Genomic DNA, 21,164 nt, shown 5'->3' with positions numbered 1-21,164 from the left:
ACATGCCCTGACATCGCACAGAACACGGGCCTTTTGAATTTCGCCTCCATCGAAATTCGACCGCCGCGGCCGGGATCGAGCCCGCGTCTTTCGGGTATCGCGTTTGAGCGTCATTATTCTGTTTCCCCTGCATTTTTTTATTGTGCTATCCGGATTACCCACCGCGGTGGCTCAGTGATTAGGGCGCTCGGCTACTGATCCGGAGTTCCCGGTTTCGAACCCGACCTCGGCGGCAGCGTTTAGATGGAGGCGAAACGCAAAGGTTCCCGTGCGCTGTTCGATATTATGTACGATTATTCCGGAGCACTCCACTACAGCACCTCTTTTTTTTTCCTTTCTGCACCCAGTCCTTCTATCCCTTCCCTTACGGCGTGCTTCAGGTGTGCACCGCGATATGCGAGACGGTTACTGCGTCTTTATTTTTCCTCAAAAACCAATTTTCAATTTTCAGCAAAGGTCTGTCTTTCCCGGGATTGTGGTCGCTGTTTATCGTGACTGCGCGTCTCTTGTTTCTAGGTATGAGTGCGCACACTATGGGCCTCTCGGGTGAAATCAAGCCGGCTTAACAGCTTGGCGTCCCGCTGTGTGGTGCGATGAGTGGCAGGGTTTTGTTGTTGTTGTTGAGACTTAGGGAAGAATGAAACGTTCACGGACACGCCCATCGGCTCAAGCTGATCCACAGTAGCTACCACGTGCAGGTAATTACTGCCATGTGAAGATAATCGCTGCTACGGGCAGACATTTGGAGAGTTAAACGAGATTTGAGAGAAAAGATTAGCAGAAAGGACTCGCAACAGCCGCCTCATCTGAAGCGACGACGATGGTTTAGCAACAGGTACTTCTGGTGACAAGCAGCCCTCGCCACATGTGCGGCAGCCCCTACATCGCAGCTCAATAGGGCCGGGCAGCCATCTAATCGTCCCCTTCCTGTGAAGGGAATGCTTTACTACTACCTTGCGTAGCTGCTTCTCCGTATAGGAGAGTTTTACCTTGAACCGAGGAGAAACCACGTGACAGCTATGACGTCATTCAGCCGCCACCGCCGCGTTCATTGTGACCATTGCAATTGGCGTTGACGATGTTCTGGACTCCGTCGATTTCGAGGAAAGGCAGGGATTTGGGGAAACGTTTCCCACAACCAGCATGTGTTGACATTCTACGTGACAGCAAGCGTTATCCGCGGTACGAAAGGTGCATTCTTTACGCCTGATATATAAATGAAAAAAAATTGATGCCCCATTACAGTTGTCCGGACCCGTGGAGTATCTCTTACGGGTCCAAGTTGGACTTATTTTTGGAAATGTGGCGGGGAGTTTGAAGGATGCTTCTTTCCCGCCACCGGTTGGCCCGGTATTGCACTACCTCTGGGATCGGCCTTGTCTTTAGCGCGTCTTTACTATCCTGTCTTTCTGTCCCATCTTTCAACTCTCCTACTATCTGCACGTGGTAGCGATTGTGGCTCGGCTTGAGCCAGTGAGCAGGCCTGTGCACTATCCTTTCTTCCTGGCAGTAACAGACAGACAGACGACCCATTACAACAGACGGTAAATCGGAATTAGAGCGCAGCTCTTCGCAAGCCGCTTGCTACCGCTTGGCAGGTTCCTGTTGCGTTGCTAGCGCCCCTCCGGCATCGTCCCGTAGCAGCCGCCTTCCGGCTGTCCATTCCTCTCGCCGTGTCAGGTGGCGCTTCGCTCTGCTGCTACCTGCCAACACGTCACCTGTCACACTGAGTAACACGTCACCTGTCAAGTAGCATATGTTACACCGACTACGACGCGGAACGCAGGAACGGGCTTCCCTTTAAAATTAGGGGAACTAAAGAAGTCACTGCAGTTGAACACGAAGCGAAAAGCTTCACCACGTTTGGTAAAACAGTCGTCGCATAGGCCGGAGAATGGCCTCCAATGACCTTCAGCCCAACTACGTTAGCCATGTATGACCGTACGTGGTACAGTTATGGCGTGGAACTCTTGACCTCTGCCCTTGACCCATGACCTTTCGTTGACCTCTGATATTTGACCTTGACAATAGGTGACATTTGGGTTCACCTTTGACCCTAAATACATTTGATGTGGGTGTAAGACCATGGGATACTACGTCTAAGCCACGTGGTCGTGTGGGTACATACTATAGAACGGCTGTCCATGCACGCGCTGCCGTGGACGAGCCTGAGGTGCTTAGCAAGCGTCCTTGTTTTCGCTGAATTCCAGGGTTAGCGAAGTTAAATTTAAAATTGTTTTTTTTGTTCTCAAGTATACAACTAGAAAGAAAGCGTGCGCGTGTGTCGAAAATATATTGAATGCGCGGCGGGACATTTGTTGCTTCTTCGTTGCTGTGGGGGGAGGGCTGATCACATTTGTGTGAAAATTAAGACCATGTGCGACAGCTAGGGCCTCGCACTCAGTTCTTCCGTGCAAAGGGTATACGACGCTGTTTGGGGGCGCTGCGTGTTTAGTCGTGTGTAGTCACGGAGCATGCCATTGTCGGCTTGCACAGCGTCTTAGTTGGGACGGCTATTGCGACGTATGCTCTCGTCCACAGTATACTGAATTTTCGGTCACTGACCATGTCAGATATGTTATCTGAAGTCAGCTGACCACATTCACATGGTCAGTAAACCGAAGATTCATTCTGCTGACCTGACCAGACGGCATACCGTCAAACCCTCGACTAGGTACTCTATACCATCTGTCTTTTACTGTTGAGCAGACAAGGGAAGGGACAAGTGGTGCTCGTTATGACATACATGACAGATGCCAACAGTGACCGAACCAAGAAGCATAGGGGATGTTTTTTTAATAATATGTGGTGTTCATCCGTGGGGGCTTAATACGGCAAAAACTTGTTAAAGAGTCTGGGTTCTTGGAGTACGCCTTCATCGCAGAGGACAGCTTTGAAGGCACCTTTAAAGTGCTTGAAGGACACAGGACTGAGTGCAAGATTGTGAACAATCAGTGTGTGCCCTGTGTACCCTTCAAGTAACGGCCGACGGACACGTGGAAAAGTTATCATATCCCTTTGTTCTCTTCCTTTTCTGTTTCTCCCTCCGTTTCACTTCCCACGTGTAGGGTAGCATACCGGGTGTTGCCTAGTTAACCTCCCTCCCTTTCTGTCTTTCTCAGTCTCTCTCTTTGCGACGTTAAACCCCCATGGAAAAAAACGAAACTTTTTAAAGATAATTGATTTTAAAGGAGACGGAAAACAATTACATGCCGCCGTTGGTATCCGAAACCCACTACCTCTGAATTTAGCGTACGGTGCTCTACCAACGGAGCTCCGGCGACGGCTGTCCAGTCTTCAGCTTTCGGCGGTGTATATATGCGTGTCGTAACGATCGCTATGATCGCAAACGCAGCACATGTATCAACGCTACGTTAAACGGGCATTTTCGGCTCGCAGCGGTGCCTTCGGCCAGCGGTGGCAATCAAGCCACCGCTCCTGCTCCGTCGCCCGCCGGTGCCACCGCTCCTGCTCCGTCGCCCGCCGGTGCCACCGCTCCTGCTCCGTCGCCCGCTGGTCCGTCGCGGCTGTCGTTCGCGCAAGCACTCCAGCAGGGCGCTGCGCCCAGCCCGCAGCCGCGCGCCGTCAGCCGCGGCCCGACCCCTGCAGCGGAGCCCAGAGCTCAGCCCACCGCGCAGCCCAGAGCTCAGCCCACCGCTCAGCCCAGCGCCTACCGTCCCAGCTACGGGGCCGCCGCCGCCGCAGGTGACGCCAAGGTAGCGGCCAGCAGCCCGCGGCCTGCATCCGCAGCAGCCGCCGTGAGTCGCAGTCAGCCGGCAGCAGTTGCCCTACCACCGTCGCCTCCATGTACGCCGCCCGTTGCGGTAACCGAGCAAACCCCCGAAGCTGGAGACCAAGCCACTCCAGGCGACGATGTCAGGATCAAGGTGCGTACTGTTTTCCGAAAAGGGCTTCACCTTGGGCCATGGCATGTAGCTCGTTTAACCTCGTTATAACAAAGTAGAAAGTTCGTTCGCGGCTGTTACTTCTTCGTTATATCAGTTGTTTCGTTATAAACCGCTTCGTTACAAAGGGCTTTAACTGTTAGTTTCAAGGCAAGAGGAAACATCACCTTTCCAAAACTTCGACTTGCACAGACGGTACGAGAACCAAACCCCGGTATAATACAACTCAAGAACGAATCAGCATATGCCTACTGATCCGGAGTTCCCGGGTTCGAAACCGACCGCGGCGGCTGAGTTTTTATGGAGGAAAAACGCTAAGGCGCCCGTGTGCTGTGCGATGTCAGTGCACGTTAAAGATCCCCAGGTGGTCGAAATTATTCCGGAGCCCTCCACTACGGCACCTATTCTTCCTTTCTTCTTTCACTCCCTCCTTTATCCCTTCCCTCACGGCGCGGTTCAGGTGTCAAACGACATATGAGACAGATACTGCGTCATTTCCTTTCCCCAAAAAACCAATTATTATTATTATTAACCTGACCGCGGCAGCTGCGTTTAGATGGAGGCGAAGCGCTGAGGCGCCCGCGTGCTGTGCGATGTCAGTGTATGTTAAAGATCCCCAGGTGGTCAAAATTATTCCGGAGCCCTGCACTAGGGCATTTATTTCTTCCTTTCCTCTTTCACTATCGCCTTTTTCCCTTCCCTTACAGCGCGTTTCAGGTGTCCGCCGATATGTGAGAAAGGTACAGCGTCATTTCCAATCCCCGATTGCCAATTTTCAATTCTCACAGTTTCTTCTGTGAGGTTCAGGGCCTCAGTCGTCGCCTGGATAAAGGGTGGCTCGAAGAATTGGTGCGTCGTCAAGTTTAGCCTTTGGGTTCAGTACTTACGCACCGGCGGCCGAGTGTTGTGTTGCCAGCGTGTGAAATTCTTTTTAAAGCGGAAGCTTTACTGGCCGCAGGTTGAGCAGTTTCGCGTGATTCCTGGAGAGCCGTGCTGCGCATGCACGAGGAGCAGTGACGTCACATGGCGCATTTTTCTCTCTCTCTCGATCCCTACTTACTACTGTCCATGCGCCACTAGTAGCACCAAGCCACAGGTGTTTCGCCGCTGTGCACCGCAGCACATTTCCTCAAAATCCAACTTTAAATTTAGTTTCCTCTTTCCCTCCCTCCTTTATCCCTTCCTTCACGGCGCGGTACGGGTGTCCACCACAGTGAGACGGTTACTGTGTCATTTCCTTTCCTCAAAAACCAAATAAAACAAGTGAGCCGGCGGCGTTCATAGAGTTCATTGGCGTTGACAACTTACCAAAGACCGTTCATTTTCACGAAAGGAAACGCGGGCTAACGGCTCCGTGGGTCAGTGGAGATCTCAATCTCGCTTTTCGCTTTGTATATCCTGGAATAGCGGAGCTAATCCAACCCGCCGCGGCGGCTAAGTGGTAAGGGCGCTCTGCTACTGATCCGGAGTTCCCGGGTTCGAACCCTACCGCGGCGACTGCGTTTTTATGGAGGCTAAACGCTAACGCGCCCGTGTGCTGTGCGAAGTCAGTGCACGTTAAAGATGATAGCCTTAGCTGCTTATACGCCGTATAACTCAATACAATACACTGCAATACAATGCGCCGAACCGGATTTTTTTATGTAGCACAGAACGTGTGAATTCAAAATAAATATTTCCATGATTACTAGATCCCAAAACTCATCACGCGGAAGAAAATTTTCATTTTTGATATCAAACGATTCTAGGCTTAAACCTTGGCTGTATTAAAAGTTTTGTTTTATGCCGGAATTCTGACCCACTGCGGTGGCTCAGTGGTTAGGTCGCTCGGCTACTGATCCGGAGTTCCCGGGTTCGAAACCGTCCGCGGCGGCGGCGTTTTTATGGAGGCAAAACGGTAAGTAATAATTTTAATGGGTTTTGGTTGAAAGGAAATGCGCAGTATCAGTCTCACATATCGTTGGACATCTGAACCGCGCAGTAAGGGAAGGGGTAAAGGAGAGAGTGAAAGAAGAAAGGAAGAGATAAGTGCCGTAGTGGAGGGCTCCGGAATAATTTCGGCCACCTGTGGATATTTAACGTGCACTGACGTCGCACAGCACACGGGCGCCTTCGCGTTTTTCCTCCATAAAAACGCAGCCGCCGCGGTCGGGTTAGAACCCGGGAACTCCGGATCAGTAGCCGAGCGCTCTAACCACTGAGCCACCGCGGCGCGTAAACGCTAAGGCGCCCGTGTGCTGTGCGACGTCAGTGCACGTTAAAGATCCCCAAGTTGTCGAAATTATTCCGGAGCCCTCCACTACGGCACTTCTTTCTTTTTTTCTTCTTTCACTCCCTCCTTTTCCCCTTCCCTTACGGCGCGGTCAAGGTGCCCAACGGTATATGAGACAGATACGGCGCCATTTCCTTTTCTCCAAAAACCGATTAATATTATTATTATTATTATTGGGCTAATCCACATTAAATTTTCTGGGGGGGGGGGCGGAAGAAATTGGCGCGGTACCTGTCTCTCATATCGGCGTACACCCGTACCGCGCCGTAAGGAAAGGACAAAGGGGCGGGAATGAAAGAGGAAAGAAAGAAGTGCCGTAGTGGAGGGCTCCGGAATGATTTCGACCACCTGGGAATCCTTAAAGTCCACTGACATCGAACAGCACACGGGCGCCTTAGCGTTTCGGCTCCATCGAAACGCAGCCACAGCGGTCGGTTTCGAACCTGGGAACGCCGGGTCAGTGATCGAGCACTCTAACCACCGAGCCACCGCGGTGAGTGCATTGTCTTTTTTAGTCACTCGTTAAATGCTCTTTTGCTCGAAGTGAAATGGTGCACCGTCGAACCCAAACATCCACTCTGGCGAACTGATGTTTCCTTGGGCTGCACCTGTTGATTTTTATAAATTACGCGCCTGCACATTCTCAATTCACAGAAAACTTCGTGTGAATGTTGTTCATCTTTCGCTGTTAATGGCCAGCTGCGGCGTCTTTTGTTGGCCTCCACGAATGCCGAAATTTCCACGGTAATTCCTTGTGCCGAGCTTCGCCGCCGGGCGTCGGTTTGTCTCAGCACGAATAATTAAATTTTTCGAATTTTGTCGTCCCAATCGAGACGATTTCTGCGGGCGACCTTGCACGTGTGACGTCACCAGCTGCATGCCCTTCGATATTTGCTTGGAGTTTGCGCAAGAAGAAAAAAATTGGTTGGTTTTTTTTTTAGGGAAAGGAAATGGCGCAGTATCGGTCTCATATATCGTTGGACACCTGAACCGCGCCGTAAGGGAAGGAATAAAGGAGGGAGTGAAAGAAGAAAGGAATAGATGCCGTAGTGGAGGGCTCCGGAATAATTTCGACCACCTGGGGATCTTTAACGTGCACTGACATCGCACAGCACACGGGCGCCTTAGCGTTTTTCCTCCATAAAAACACAGCCGCCGCGGTCGGGTTCAAACCCGGGAACTCCGGATCAGTAGTCGAGCGCCCTAACCTCTGAGCCACCGCGGCAGGTAAGAAAAAAAATGAAGACCTTTGTTTTTGGTCATTTCACACAAACAGTGGTCTGTCGCTTACAGTCTCCAGTTTAGTCAGTCAACGCGCCGAAAGTTTTTGTGACAGTAATGTATGCATGACGACAAGCTTCTATCTTGACGTCATTCTTTGGGAGAAACCCAGTTTTAGTTTCGGCGTTCTTTGCTTTTGCTGGTTTAAAGGGCTTCTACTCAGGATTTTGAAAAACGCTTTTAAAGGCACAGAGAATTGACTCCCAAGAAATGTTATGCGAATAGGAACACAATACCACGTATAAAACATTCAAAATCGCCCACAGTTGCCCTTTGAGTGGTTCAGAAACCTTGGAAGAAATACTTCAGCTCTTGCGCTATCATGGGCAGGGTTCCCTGAATAAATGAATAAAGGCACAGAAAGAACTAGTACTTACTCTCTCGCTTTTGATGTACACCACAACCACGCAGTCCGTTTCCTTGATTTTGCAATCCACCCGATCGTCCCTGTCATATGTGCTCAAGATAGAACAAGTCTTTGAAATACCTTCCGAGGAAAGTACAGAGTAGGTCAAAAGTTCCCAGGCCATAGGGTCTGCTTTTGAGCTGTATAATCAGGCAGACATGACACACCCAAAGACTCAAAATATCCGTAGAGGGCGGAAGAGATATCGTTCTATACTCTGCGAACCTTGATAGCAATAATCGCACCTTAAATGCCGCGATATACCGATGAAAGAAGCAAGCCCTGTGGCCCCGGAACTTTTGACCAACCGTGTACATAACCTCGCTCAAGTACTACGAGCTTTCGTCATAAACACCTGAACCATATATTCCTACATTGAGCGCAGAACCCACAATCCCGAGCGAAGGTTGGCGAGCTCCTTACAGCGACTTTTTCACGCCCGTGCATTTCTCCGCCTCGCGATCCTGCGTATTTTTGTTCAGATGTGTCTGTCGGTTAGATTCAGAAGTATGGCAGCTATTGTGGCCGCTGCCAATAATAAGTGTCGTTTCGGCGGTTCAGGAAGCCCTCCCCCCCCACCATTACCGGGAAAATTCCCGAACGCGTCTGCAGCCGGCGGTGGGGCCGAGTGGGTAGGGCTGGCTGAAAGAGCGCCGACCTGTGAGCATGAAAAGAGTGATGAAAGGAGATAGAAAGGCTATAAGACGCTGAAATTTAGATATTGACTGCAGAAAACTTCGCTTGCACGAAACATTTAAAACATTCTCAGGGGAGGATATTAATGTTCAAGCGCCGTCATTTAATAGGCTCGCTACAACACACGGGGTGCAGGAGGCTTTCCCCGTTAAGACTCACCGGAACCGGTCCTGCACTGTAGTGTAGATCAAAGACCATTCGGCCAAACATGTGTGACGCTCAACACACGAAACAGTGCGTGCATACTTACTTCTTCATGCCCTGCTCTAATTACCACCAATCACGCCGCAGGAGCTCGAGCGAACCCTGCCCTCTCACTTCCCGCGGCGGCCCGCCCACGGCCAGCTGGGCCGGACCATACAACTTCTTGCCAACCACTTCAGCATTGAGATACCGACCGGCAGCGTCTACCACTACGACGTCGACATCTCCTCGGAGAAATGAGACCAAGGTTCCTGAGCAGAAAAAGTACCGATGCCTCAGTACAAAGATCAACAGGATAGTCATCGAGCTTCTAGTAAAGAAGTACCGGCAAGACCTGGCCAACTGCATCCCGGCTTTCGATGGCCGCAAGAACCTGTACACGCGCCGTCAGCTCAACTTCCGCGAGCGTACATTCACAGTCGACCTCGAAAAAGACCAGAGAAGCCAGAAGTTTACCATCAAGATCCAGTATGCAGCCACCGTGAACCTGGATGCCCTGCATGGCGTCTTCCAAAAGCGCGTACAAACTGTGCCCCAGGAAGTCCTCCAGGCCATCGACATCGTCTTGAGGCACAGCCCCTCGATCAACCTTGCGCCGGTTGGACGCTCGTTCTTCAGACCGCCGGGACCCAACGAGTACAATGACCTCGGAGGAGGCCGGGAGGTGTGGTTTGGCTACTACACGAGTGTTCGACCCGCCCAATGGAAGCCCATGCTTAACGTCGACATGTCAGCAACAGCATTCTACGAGCCGCTTCCACTGGTAGACTTCATGTGCAGGTTTTTCAGCGACAGCCGGCGTGTGTTGACACCCGCGGACTTACGGTCATTGCGCGACAACCAGTACGTGCGGCTGGATAGGGAGCTCAAAGGACTCCGCATAAAAGTGACGCACCTTCCGTACCCGCGCAAGTACAAAGTGGTCAAGATCACGAGGGAAGCTGCGAAGGACATCTATTTTGAATCAGAAGGTAGTCAGATCTCCGTCGCCGACTACTTCCAAAGCCGCTACAGGCGCTTGTCGTACCCGAACTTCCCTTGCGTGCAGAGTGGCAGCCAGACGCATCCGGTCTACATTCCTCTGGAGGTGTGCGAGCTGGCCGAAGGCCAGCACTGTCGGAAGAAACTCGATGAGAGTCAGACCGCCGAGATGATCAAGCGCACGGCCAAGCCCCCAGCCAAGCGCTTCCTGGAGATTCGTCAGTCTGTGCGCGACATGGTCAGCACCTCGGAGAAGTACCTGCGAGAGTTCGGCGTCAAGATCAACTCCGAACCCACTCAGGTTGTGGGCAGAGTGCTCGACCCGCCAACTCTGGTTTTTGAGAACAACACCATGTGCAAGCCACGCGACGGTACGTGGGATCTCCGAGGGCAGCGTTTCCACAAGGCGATGTCCATGACACAGTGGATTGTTCTCAACGTGAGCCGCTTCACGCACAAAGACTGCCTGGACAACTTCATCAAGATGCTGATCCGCATCGGCCAAGAACTGGGCATGCGCATTGCGCAGCCGCTTGCGGTCATCACGTTCGACACAAACCGCCAGCCCATGCGGACCGTTCTCACGGAGCAGCGCCAGCAGTACCCGCAGTTGGAGATGGTTGTGGCTGTGATAACAAAAGCCACAAACTACGCTGAGATCAAGCATGTGGCAGAGACTGAGCTCTCCCTGCGCACACAATGCATCTTGGACAACAACGTTGTCCAAAAGTGTAACGCATCGCTCATCCAAAACCTGTGCCAAAAGATCAACGCCAAGATGGGCGGAGTCAACAATAGTCTCCTGATGCAGGAGAAACCCAAGGTATTCCATAGGCCCGTGATCGTCATCGGAGCAGACGTGTCGCACCCATCGCCTGGAGACAAGATCAGGCCATCCATCGCCGCGTGCGTCGGAAGCCTAGACCCTGTACCGTCCAAGTTTCACGCCACCATTCGGGTACAGATTGAAGACTCCAAGGCTAAGGCGCGTGTGGAAATTATCAAGGACCTGAAGGACATGGTCAAGGAATTGCTACTGGTTTTCTACCGCACCAACGGTTACAAGCCCCTGCGGATCGTCTTCTACAGAGACGGAGTGAGCGAGGGGCAGTTCTTGGAAGTCCGTAACCATGAGGTAAGCAACTGCGCCTACTACAATACTGTGCCCACTAAACGCTCATCTTGTTAAGACAGCTATACCGCATTCAATGCCGCTAGCGTCATTGGATAACCTTTTGTCTTATGACAAGCGGACTTGCTGTGCATATACGTAACGGCACCGAATAGATCTCCACAGCGCTATAATTTCAGGACATTCGGGACATTCATTTCTGGAGACGTCTTCTCGGTGTTAGTTGACGTCAGCTTGATCGTTTCTCTTCAAAAGGTGGTAAACATCCAAGACTGAGGCTTGTGGTTGGGTTTTGTGCGTGCCCGCTCCGTGTCTCACCCCTTTTACGCTCGGGCGATATTAACGGCTGTGCAGTTGACCGTCCGTTGAACTGAACGACAGTTAGAGGTGCTATACCAGTGCCACAAGGTCATGTTTAATGTCATTAATTACTTAGTGATCAAGTTTTAACGCCATCGGAACAGTGTCACGTACTCGTATTGAATGGCATTAGACAGACTAACTGCCGTTTGCGACCTACTGAGTTCGCCACAACTCATTCGCCCGAGCAGTGTATACTCTTATCCCCATTCCGCATGCAGAAAGATATGCAACTTTTTTTGTGAGAAGTTACTATCCTGTGGATAATGGTTTATTCATAAAGAGCACCATTTTTACCAGCAATTCCGAAGTACTGTTAGCCTGTGAGCTAGCTGGCACGCGAGTTCTACTTTGGCAAGTTGTCAAGCAAGAACAGTGCCATTTTCTACAAATTTATTTTTATATTATATTTGAATGACATTCTTAGATACTGGCTCATTGACACTGTTTATTTTCAGGGGATTTTTTACTCCCTTGAAGGCGTTATCATCACCGTGAATTTATTTATTTATTTATTTATTTATTTATTTATTTATTTATTTATTTATTTATTTATTTATTTATTTATTCATTCATTTACAGATACCTTACAGTCCTCAGGAGAGGCATTGTGTGTGTGTGAGGGGTGGGGGGGTCAAATACTGAAATTTGTACAACATAGCTTAGATATAACAAAATCATATAGTAAAAGTACATCAACCGTTTTTTTTCTTATTTCTCATTCGTTGATGCTTTATGATGTGATAGCGTGAAAAGCGGGGCATGTTTGGGTACTATATCTGCGATCTTGTCTCTAAATTGAACCCGCGGTTATCTTCTACTGACCTGTCTTGAAAAGATGGCGCCAGGATATTATCAGAAAACAATTGAAGTTCGTCATTTATTTGATTGTAATCTCCTCTGTTATAGTGGCGAATCTGTAATGTAAATATATCTGTCAATAATAATGTCATTAAACCTGGACGTGTACTGCCAGCTCCGAAAATAATGGCATAGACAAACTTAAGGCTACAAACATCTGCGGTTATTTCTAGTGCGCGTGTGGCACGGGTAATAAAAGGCAGCGCCACCTGCTGTTGAGATCTCAGCTCAGTAGGGGGTTGTAGTTAGACCAGTCTACTGACCCACTGCTTCGGCCGAGTGGGCGGCATTTCCGGCTGCCACATCTTGCTATCCTGGCTAATATGTCTCACTAAGAACCAAGCGGCTTTTCCCCCTGAAAGGACTCTCTTGCAGCCAACGGCGTAGACCATTTCTCATGAGCCTTTTAAGGTAACCATGTAGGAAGTGGCAAAAGGAAGGGGTTAGTCTCCCCCCTCACATGAAAGACTATTGTCATTGTCACCACGCTCGCTGCATTGTCCACCTTGCAGGTTCGTGAAAACCAGCTGGCGCCATTGACTGGAAGGGGGTTCTTTTCCGGGGAAAAGCGGCTTCATTCTTTAGTCGTATCCAGAAAAAAAATGCCGCGAAGTGGTACCAGGAAAACAATGGCTGAGCGGTGAAGCCGGACATTCCTCTACTGAATTTTCTTGGCTCTGTGTGGTTGTTCACTAGCGGCATACTCAAAAGCCAACCTTGCACGGAAATTTTGGTTGAGTGAAGTCAAGTAGGGAATCAATTTTTAGAGCTATGTATAAACCGATCACGTGATCCAGAATGTGAACCCCGTGAACTCAATTTAGCGGTGTGTGCCGAGAAACTGCAGCCGACTGTTATTCATTTCAGCGTCAGTTGGAAAAGCTGCACTTCCGTTGAACTGAACGGTAGCTGAAACTGCTCCTTTAACCAGAGTACTACCGATAACCGCATTGCTAAAAAAAACGCTGTTCTTCGCCGTACAGTTTTTCTCAAACTGCAATTGTGTAAGATAGGACAGCATAGTTCGTGAAGGCCCAAAGTGTTTTGTTTGCATTCTGTACCAAGTATGTATCGTGATTCGTCGAATGGCCTTTAATCCCTGACCATGTTTTTATTTTGTTTCCGCTCTCGAATCTCCCAGGTGAGCGCCATCCGGCTGGCGTGTGCGGAAATGTGTCCCACCGAGACCTACGAGCCACCACTGACGTTCATCGTGGTCCAGAAGCGGCACCACACGAGGTTCATGCCCGCCCACGACCGCGACGGCGTGGGCAAGTGTCGCAACGTCCCACCAGGCACGACCGTAGACTCGGTGGTCACGCACCCGCTGGACTTCGACTTCTTCCTCTGCAGCCACTTCGGCATCCAGGTGGGCGACCGCTTCTCCGCTCTTGTGGCTATTGTGAGCGGGAACCAATGGTCTGCGGTGTTTTCGTTTATGAATTTACGGAGGAAATAGTCCGGGCGCCGGCGTCGCCATAGTCGCGTCGCGTTGTTAGTGCGCTACAAACACCGGGAGCTCCTGCGGTCGAGGCCTTCCGCAGCTTGAGAAAACGGAAGCATGGCCTCCGAGATCGCCTGCCCGCAAGACCATGACGGAAGCTTTCCACTTCACGTTGAGGCCACCAGGAGCGCAGTGAGTGACTGTGACGTCATCGTTCGTCCTTGAGGAAGCGGTATCGGAAGTTGCGCAAGGGGGACCTCTAGGGCCAGCGCGGAATGATGCTCTCACGTGGATGTGGTCATTAGCGTTTATTTTGGGAGTGGCGTCTACTGAAACATTGAACGCATAAGGTTAGGTGAAAAGAGAAGCGCTTGATGTTCGGCTGGGCCTGGTTGCTCGTACGTTAAAACGGGACGCGGCTTTGAAGTCTCAAAAAACGGCCAAAAATATATTTTTTAAAATAATCGCGTCGGCTTGTATGCCTCGTTTTTTAAGCTGTCCCGAAGTCGGGACAGCGACATAGATGACGATGACCGACCAATGCACTGATGACAGCCAACCAGGAAATAATAGTTATTCACGGTATTTATTGGCTCGAGGGCATTTAAGGCCAAATAAAGCCAGAAACATGTTGTGCATGCAGCATTAGAAGCAGGGCGAGCGCGTGCTGTGCTCATAGGCACTGCCGGTTTTTGTATATTGCGTTTAAACACTCTCCTTCCCACGTAATGTGTGCCAGTAAAATAAGCATATTTAAACCGCACACACCACGCCACATCACATCGCACCACAAGCAAGACCACACCGCACCACCACACACCACGATACGACGCGCGCCTCAACCCGACACGGCACTCGGAATTCTCGCAAGTGTATAAATGTACTCCTCTGCTCACCCGCAGGGTACCAGCCGGCCGGCCCACTACTATATCGTGTGGGATGACTCCAACTTCAGCGCGGACGACCTGCAGAAGCTCAGCTTCTACCTGTGCCACACATACTCCCGGTGTGCAAGGAGCGTGAGCATACCGGCCCCTGTGTACTACGCGCACCTGGCCGCCTTCCGCGCAAAACACCACATCGCCAGCAAGCTGGAGACGTCAGGCGCGGTCAGCCAGTCGTCTGAGGGCGGCGGGGACGCCGTGTTGACCACTGCCCAATACGTGGAGGCCGTCAAGGTGCTGCAGGAACTGCAGGCCTCCATGTACTTCGTGTAATGGAGGAGGTTCTCCGCTGCCCTTGCATTCCGGTTACGGTGAGCCTGGAGGCGTACCACTGACGTCATACCAAACAGTTCTGGAGAAAGCCTCTTCCAACGGGAAAGCGTTTAATGGCATTAGCAGGGAGGGTGTTACATAGGGTATAGGGAGGGTATTATGAGCGCAATGTTCCTCATATATTGTAAGATTCTACTACAACGATCAATATATCCCCAACCTCCCGCCTGCAGGCTTGCATTTTTTGCTATTAACGTTTTTGCTACTGTCCAAAGCGTTCCTCATGGGTTTTTTGTTACAGTCTTAACTGCTCGATGCAAGCAATGGAAACACTATAAAAGGAAGGTTTTCCCGCATATCGGAAGAATCGTTCTTGAATATCTCTATGCCAGTATCTTAGTTTCCACATTTTCATAATGTTTGTCCAAGAATGTTGGACATGTGCGCAACACATAGAGGACAAGATATACGTGACACGAAGTGGACATCTTCTTTCGTCCCTCTTGGCGTCGCAGTGATGTGTGTTCAACGCGCAGGTGAAGCGGTATGCATGGGATGGATGTTAAAGGGCGCCGCTTCCCGAATGCCCTACGGCAACATTTTTTTTAATGTGATTTGTTCCTTTGCGATCGAAAGCGATTGCAAACAATCGGAAACAATGAAATAAGGGCTTTATTTTCTTGCAAGAAATACATGATCAGTTTATTTTGAGTTGTAATTCCGCGAGCCTGTTATATAAGCAATTACAAATCGGTGGTCTTGGTTGTTAGACGCTCGGACTGCCTTTGATTGAAATTCGACAGAACAATTTCCATGTAGGCATAAGTCTGTCAAGCCGCCACTAATTCTAACTTTTGTTTTCTTGCAGGCTCACAAGGAGAAGGATTTTCTTGTTTTTGTTGTTTCATGGGCTGTTCGAAGAGTGCGGGAGCCAAACATTGCTGTTTGTGTGCCCTGGAACTAAGTTGCAATTAAAAAATATTGGTCAAAAAAAGGTGGCCGTCGCATGAGGCTTCCTTTTTTGCAGTCACTGGCGGTTGCATTGGCGAGCGTTGGCCGAAGCCAGTCTGTTCTACTACAACACATGCTAAAAATGTGATAGGGTTTTAAAACGTAGTTAAACCGAGTAGACGCCCGAAATAATGTGTTTCCCCTAGTTGGCTCATGGTTTCACTTCGCTGGGATATTGGACTCAGGTTAAGCTCTGATCGAGGTTAAGGTGATCTGATCTGATGGTGAAGCAGATCGAAGTTGATATACATGACAATGTGCAATGGACAGCACGAGTGTGTGTGGCTTTTTGACACAAGGCGTGATCGGTTGTGGCGATAGCACAGTGCTCTCGTGCAGTGGCCAGCGAAGCTGATTGTTCGCCCGCCACCGGTTCAACGCCCAGTCCCGTTAATACTTAATCTTATTTCTTCATGCGCCAAGGTTGACACTCAAAGTCAATCTCCGCGCAAACTCGGTCAACCGATTAGGCTTCGTGAAGTAGTCCCTTCCCAAGCAGCGCAGGCAAACGGGCCAATTTTGGGAATGACTCGTTTCACTCTTGTGATAAAAATTTGCCAATATATTTCTAATATTGGGCCGATTGGTGGTGCTGCTGAGGTTCGCACTAAAACGCTGCTAGTTGCTGCAAGTGGGAACTTTCACGAGCCAAATCCTGGCTGCCGTTCCATTATCCGGCTTGGCGGTTATTCGAACCGAAATGATTGGATATGAAAGTTATATATAATATGGTAAATTCTGGTATGTTGGCGCTATGCAGCTAACACGATCATGCGCCAGGCAAAAGGAAAAACGCGCCATGTTCGCTAAAATGTCAACGTTGCAATACTTATCCTCCGGCAGTGCGGGTCGGCCGAGCTGACCACAAGCGGCTGCTGGATGCGCATGCCCAGTTCCTGGACGATGCGGATCAGCATCTTGATGTAGTTGTCCTTGTGCGCAAACCGGCTCAGGCTGAGAACCCTCCAGCGGGTCGTCGTAGCTGCCTTGTGGAAACGCTGGCCCTGGAGTTCCCACGCGCCTACGTGCGGCTTCCTCATGACGTTACCATACACTGGAGATGGAGGGTTGAGCACTGTGCGCGTGAGCTGCGTCGGTTCGGTGTTGATCCTGATGCCGAAGTGTCGCAGCTACTCGCAGCCTGAACGGTTGTTTCAGCTAGTTGATGCAGCACTTTGAGCAAGCACACTCAGTGGAGAGCCCTAGATAAATTTCCACCACCTGGGGTTCTTTAACAACGCACTCGGCCAGGTGCATATACATCAGACGCATATACAGTATATACATCGAGTGCATGCATAAGTATACATTCTCCATGGTGGTCGCCGCGCTGGTTCAGTGGCTATGGCGCTCGACTGCTGGCCCGAAAGCCGCGGGTTCGATCCCGGCCGCGGGGGTCGATTTTTCGGTGGAGGCGAAATTTTAGAGGCCCATGTACTGTACGATGTCAGTGCGCGTTAAAAAACTACAGGTAGTCGAAATTATCCGGAGCCCTTCACTACGGCATCCCTTTTAGCATGAGTCGCTTTCGGATTTTGAACCCCATAAGCCAAACCATTAAGTGCATAGTACAAGATGCTGGGGGTCGCCAAGAAAGCTACTGAGCCTTTCCTTTCCTCGATGCCAATTTTCACTTTCCGTATGAGGCGCGTTGTCGCAGTGGGCGACGAGTGAATGAACTGTGCCGTGCCGTGCGGACCGGGCATGGTGTTCAAGAATTGCGCTAGTGGCTCCTGCGCTGAGCTGAAGTGCGGTTGCCGGAGCCTTCCGCCGGCCTGCAGCGAGGAATGCCGCACCGGGTGCTTCTGCAAGCCGGGCCTGTACCGGAGCCGCGACGGCCACTGCGTGCGCTGGGAGCAGTGCCTGCCTTCCACTGTGGCAGCCTTCCTCAAGATGCTCGGCCGAGAATAACTGCGGCGCTTATCGCCGCACCCAGCAAACGGATCGACGGCCTCGCTTGTGTGACGCTTGAAGACCACGCGGTCATTCCCGGCAGGAAATCGAAAGCGCAATCCGCAAACAGCTACCGTGATCGTCTTCCGTAAGGCGCCACTGCGCGTGCGCAGAACGCCCTGAGGGCGGCAGATGGCGCCACGTGTCTGTCAGCTGCGTGCGCGCCTGCCGCATCGCGACCAATCACCGCGTACGCAGTGGAGCCCCGCTGAAGCGCATCACGCTACGCTACAACTCTCTAATGTTTAGAACGATGTGTGTCCGCAAGCTGTAGACCAGGCTTGGCATAGGCTCTCCGTCTGTTAGTGGTCTGTAATTCCACATGAATAAAGAGGCGTGTCGCAGCTGCGCTCAAAGAAATCAGAGGCGCAGCTGGCACGGTGTGACGTCATCGAAGTCTAATGCTAAAGCAGTGGTCACTTTATACGACGATTGACCCGTCAAGGTGCGGGTGTGGTTGGAGCGTTCTGCTGCTGTACTCAAGGTTGCGGGATCCCCTCTCGGCCGCATTTCGATAGCCGCAGTAAGGCGAAATGAAAGATCTCCAGTGTGCTGTCCGACGTAAGAACATGCCAAATATCTTCAGGCGGTCGAAATTAATCTGAAGCCCGCCGCTATGGCGTCCCTCTTAGCCCAGCTGCAGCTTCAAGAGATAACACATACAGTACCGTGCCATCCATATCTCCCTTAGACCAAACTAGTTATACCCGACAAGATGATTGGCGCCATCAATTTAATACTCAGCCAAGAGTTTAGACAGCACACTCTCCTTACTGACACCCCCGTCCCCCTCTACCATATTGCTTAGGGCAGCACAAGTACCGGACCAAGGAAAAGTGCAAATGATTGGGCCACTTCCCTATCGAAAAATCCCATGTGGTTTCTTTCATATGTGTCTCGTATGAATTCATATGGGCAGCATAGAGTTATATTTATAAAGTTATGTGCCTCGTATGAACATATATGAACTCAATACCAGTTCGTACGCGTTGCGAATGTCCGGGGTGGACACGTATGTCTCGAGTGAACACACGTACGCGGCACTCGCGCGCAGACAGGAGCTACGATGTGCATCGTATCAGACATCAGACTACATCTACATCCTGGAAACATTGTCGTTCATGAGTGCCTCGCATACAGCCACGTGTGCTTCATGAAACGCGCGGAAATGTAGCCACCAAAAGGAAACAAATCCGAGCCAGAGCATGTCAAAGACAAAAAATTTGCCTGGCCCATTTCACACAATATTCTCCTTGTTTCTCTGTTTGTGCCATCTATCTTGCTGTGAACACTGGTTACCCAAGTTGTCTCTGGTTCGGCGTTTTCAATGTAGTTGAATACACGATTAGTTGGCGGTAGATAAGGCATTCTCTGCTTTGTTGAACCGCTGTAAAGCTACGCAACGAATAACAGGGGTATTTCTTTAGCAGAACTCCGGGTGTAGGAAAAAATACTTCTCCGGTGAGAAAAACCTGTTTCAATGCTTATCGCAGTGCACATCAAGATTTAGAGTATCAGTGGAAGACCACTTCTCTAGTTTCATTCTTTAAAAGAGGAAAATAACCTCTGCTCCTCACGTCTTACACACCGGCTGCAAAGTAATGGAGACGACAGCGTGAGTTTTTTCATACAAAAATAACACAACAGTTCAAAGTGGCAGTCGTGGATTAGTGGATCAATAAAGAAAGAAAAAAGTCGTGGTGAAGTAGTGGTTAGTGTAGTGCGATACGGATGTGAAGGGTGGTGGTACGAGTCACGTTCATCACGATATATTTATTTTTTGCCCAGTACATTTTTTGCATTTTTTAGTTTCCTATATTGCATGGCAGCTAGTTCATGATTTCCATCTTTTCAATTCCAGCCCAGCGTTTCTCTTTCCCAACAGATTTACACCTATGACACGTATGACATATAGGCACGTATCGCATATCTGGGCACGTATTACACATGTTCCATAATCACGTATGGGCTAGACACATATGACACATATATGCGAGATTTTTCGATGGGGATGGACTAAGCAAACAACGACCTTTGAAGCTGATTTCTCACCTTTGTAAAAAACGATGTATAAAACAGGCCGCCAGGCTCTTTTTCGCTCTCCCTCTTTATTTAGCTCTCCACCTGCGCTCGAATCACTTGAGACCCCTTTTGATGAAGTCAGAGTTTGAGCACTGTCGCGAATAAGATCAAAGCGTTGTCATATGATCACGGGTGAACGCAGGCCCTACTCAGAGACGACAAAAGTAGCCCGAGGCATGTGCAGGGGATGATCACGTGTCTAGGAGCAGGCATAATGGTCGGCATCGGGGTACTTCATAGATAGAGCTCTCGCTGTAACAAGAAAGGAAGGGAAAGCAGTGAAGTCATGTAGTTCAAAGCAGCCGCCGCTCTTTCTTTGGCGTCATTGTAGAAGAAAGGAAGAAAGAGGTGCCTTAGTGGAGGGCTCCGGAATAATTTCGACCACCTGGCGATTTTTAACGTGCACTGACATCGCACAGCACACAGGCGCCTAAGCGTTTTTCCTCCATAAAAACGATTACTTATAATAATAATTGGTTTTTGGGGAAAGGAAATGGCGCAGTATCTGTCTCATATATCGTTGGACACCTGAAACACGCCGTTAGGGAAGGGACAAGGGAGGGATTGAAAGAAGAAATGAAGAAGGAGGTGCCGTAGTGGAGGGCTGCGCAATAATTTCGACCACCTGGGGATCTTTAACGTGGACTGACATCGCACAGCACACGGGCGCCTTAGCCTTTTTACTCCATAAAAACGCAGCCGCCGCGGTCGGGTTCGAACGATTACTTCGCCGTTTCCTTTCTAGTGGTAGTGGTTTTTCATTAAAATAATAGTAAAAAGGAAGGAAAAGATCTTTGCTAGCCCCTGCATCTGCCATCGATACTGAAGCACCTAAGCTGGGGCGGCGGAAAGAAAAGATAGCACACAGAATTGAGAAATGAAATGAAAGAGGTGAGGGGAGAGGAAGGGAGGATAGGGGGACCGTTTCCTTTTTTCAAAAAATTTATCGTAGCGGCATAGGGTGTCAGCACATTGCGAACTACACGGCATCGAACAGAAGCGGTCTGGAAGGGTGTTGCGGCAGCCCAATGCAGCGCCATTGGAGTTCCACCCTTATGTAGCGTTCCTAACGTCTAAATGAAAGCCATAAATCAACGCTGCGGCAACGGTATTAAACCATAATATATTGGTCCTAAGAGTAAAAAATAAAGAAAACGTTGTCGCGTGGCGTTTCTTTGAAGCTGGCGTTGCTGTGGTAGGCAGCATTGTTGGACCCAGCGGCGCCTCTTTCCCGAACACGAGGTAACGCCCATGTGCTGTGAAATTTCAGTGCTCGTTAAAGGTCCACCCACCGCGGTGGCTCAGTGGTTAGAGCGCTCGGCTACTGATCCGGAGTTACCGGGTTCGAACCCAACCGCG

The 21,164-nt window shown here is 50.2% G+C and overlaps 1 protein-coding gene and 1 pseudogene across 1 annotated transcript; both read left to right on the top strand.

Moving 5' to 3' along the window:
• The first annotated feature begins 1,264 nt into the window (after window positions 1-1,264).
• LOC144102834 (U2 spliceosomal RNA) lies at window positions 1,265-1,384 on the top strand (annotated as a pseudogene).
• A 7,739-nt stretch (window positions 1,385-9,123) lies between these two features.
• On the top strand, window positions 9,124-15,718 carry LOC144102203 (protein argonaute-2-like). The gene is made up of 5 exons (XM_077635515.1): window positions 9,124-9,139; window positions 9,184-10,880; window positions 13,240-13,467; window positions 14,445-14,797; window positions 15,628-15,718. The coding sequence occupies exons 1-4, from the start codon at window positions 9,124-9,126 to the stop codon at window positions 14,757-14,759; spliced, it is 2,256 nt and encodes a 751-aa protein (XP_077491641.1). The 3' UTR covers window positions 14,760-14,797; window positions 15,628-15,718.
• Window positions 15,719-21,164: the final 5,446 nt, after the last annotated feature.

The sequence above is a fragment of the Amblyomma americanum genome, chromosome 8 (assembly GCF_052857255.1).
Source record: "Amblyomma americanum isolate KBUSLIRL-KWMA chromosome 8, ASM5285725v1, whole genome shotgun sequence".
NCBI lineage: Eukaryota > Metazoa > Arthropoda > Arachnida > Ixodida > Ixodidae > Amblyomma > Amblyomma americanum.
Note: the sequence above shows the minus strand (reverse complement) of the source record. Positions and strands in the feature narration are given on the sequence as shown.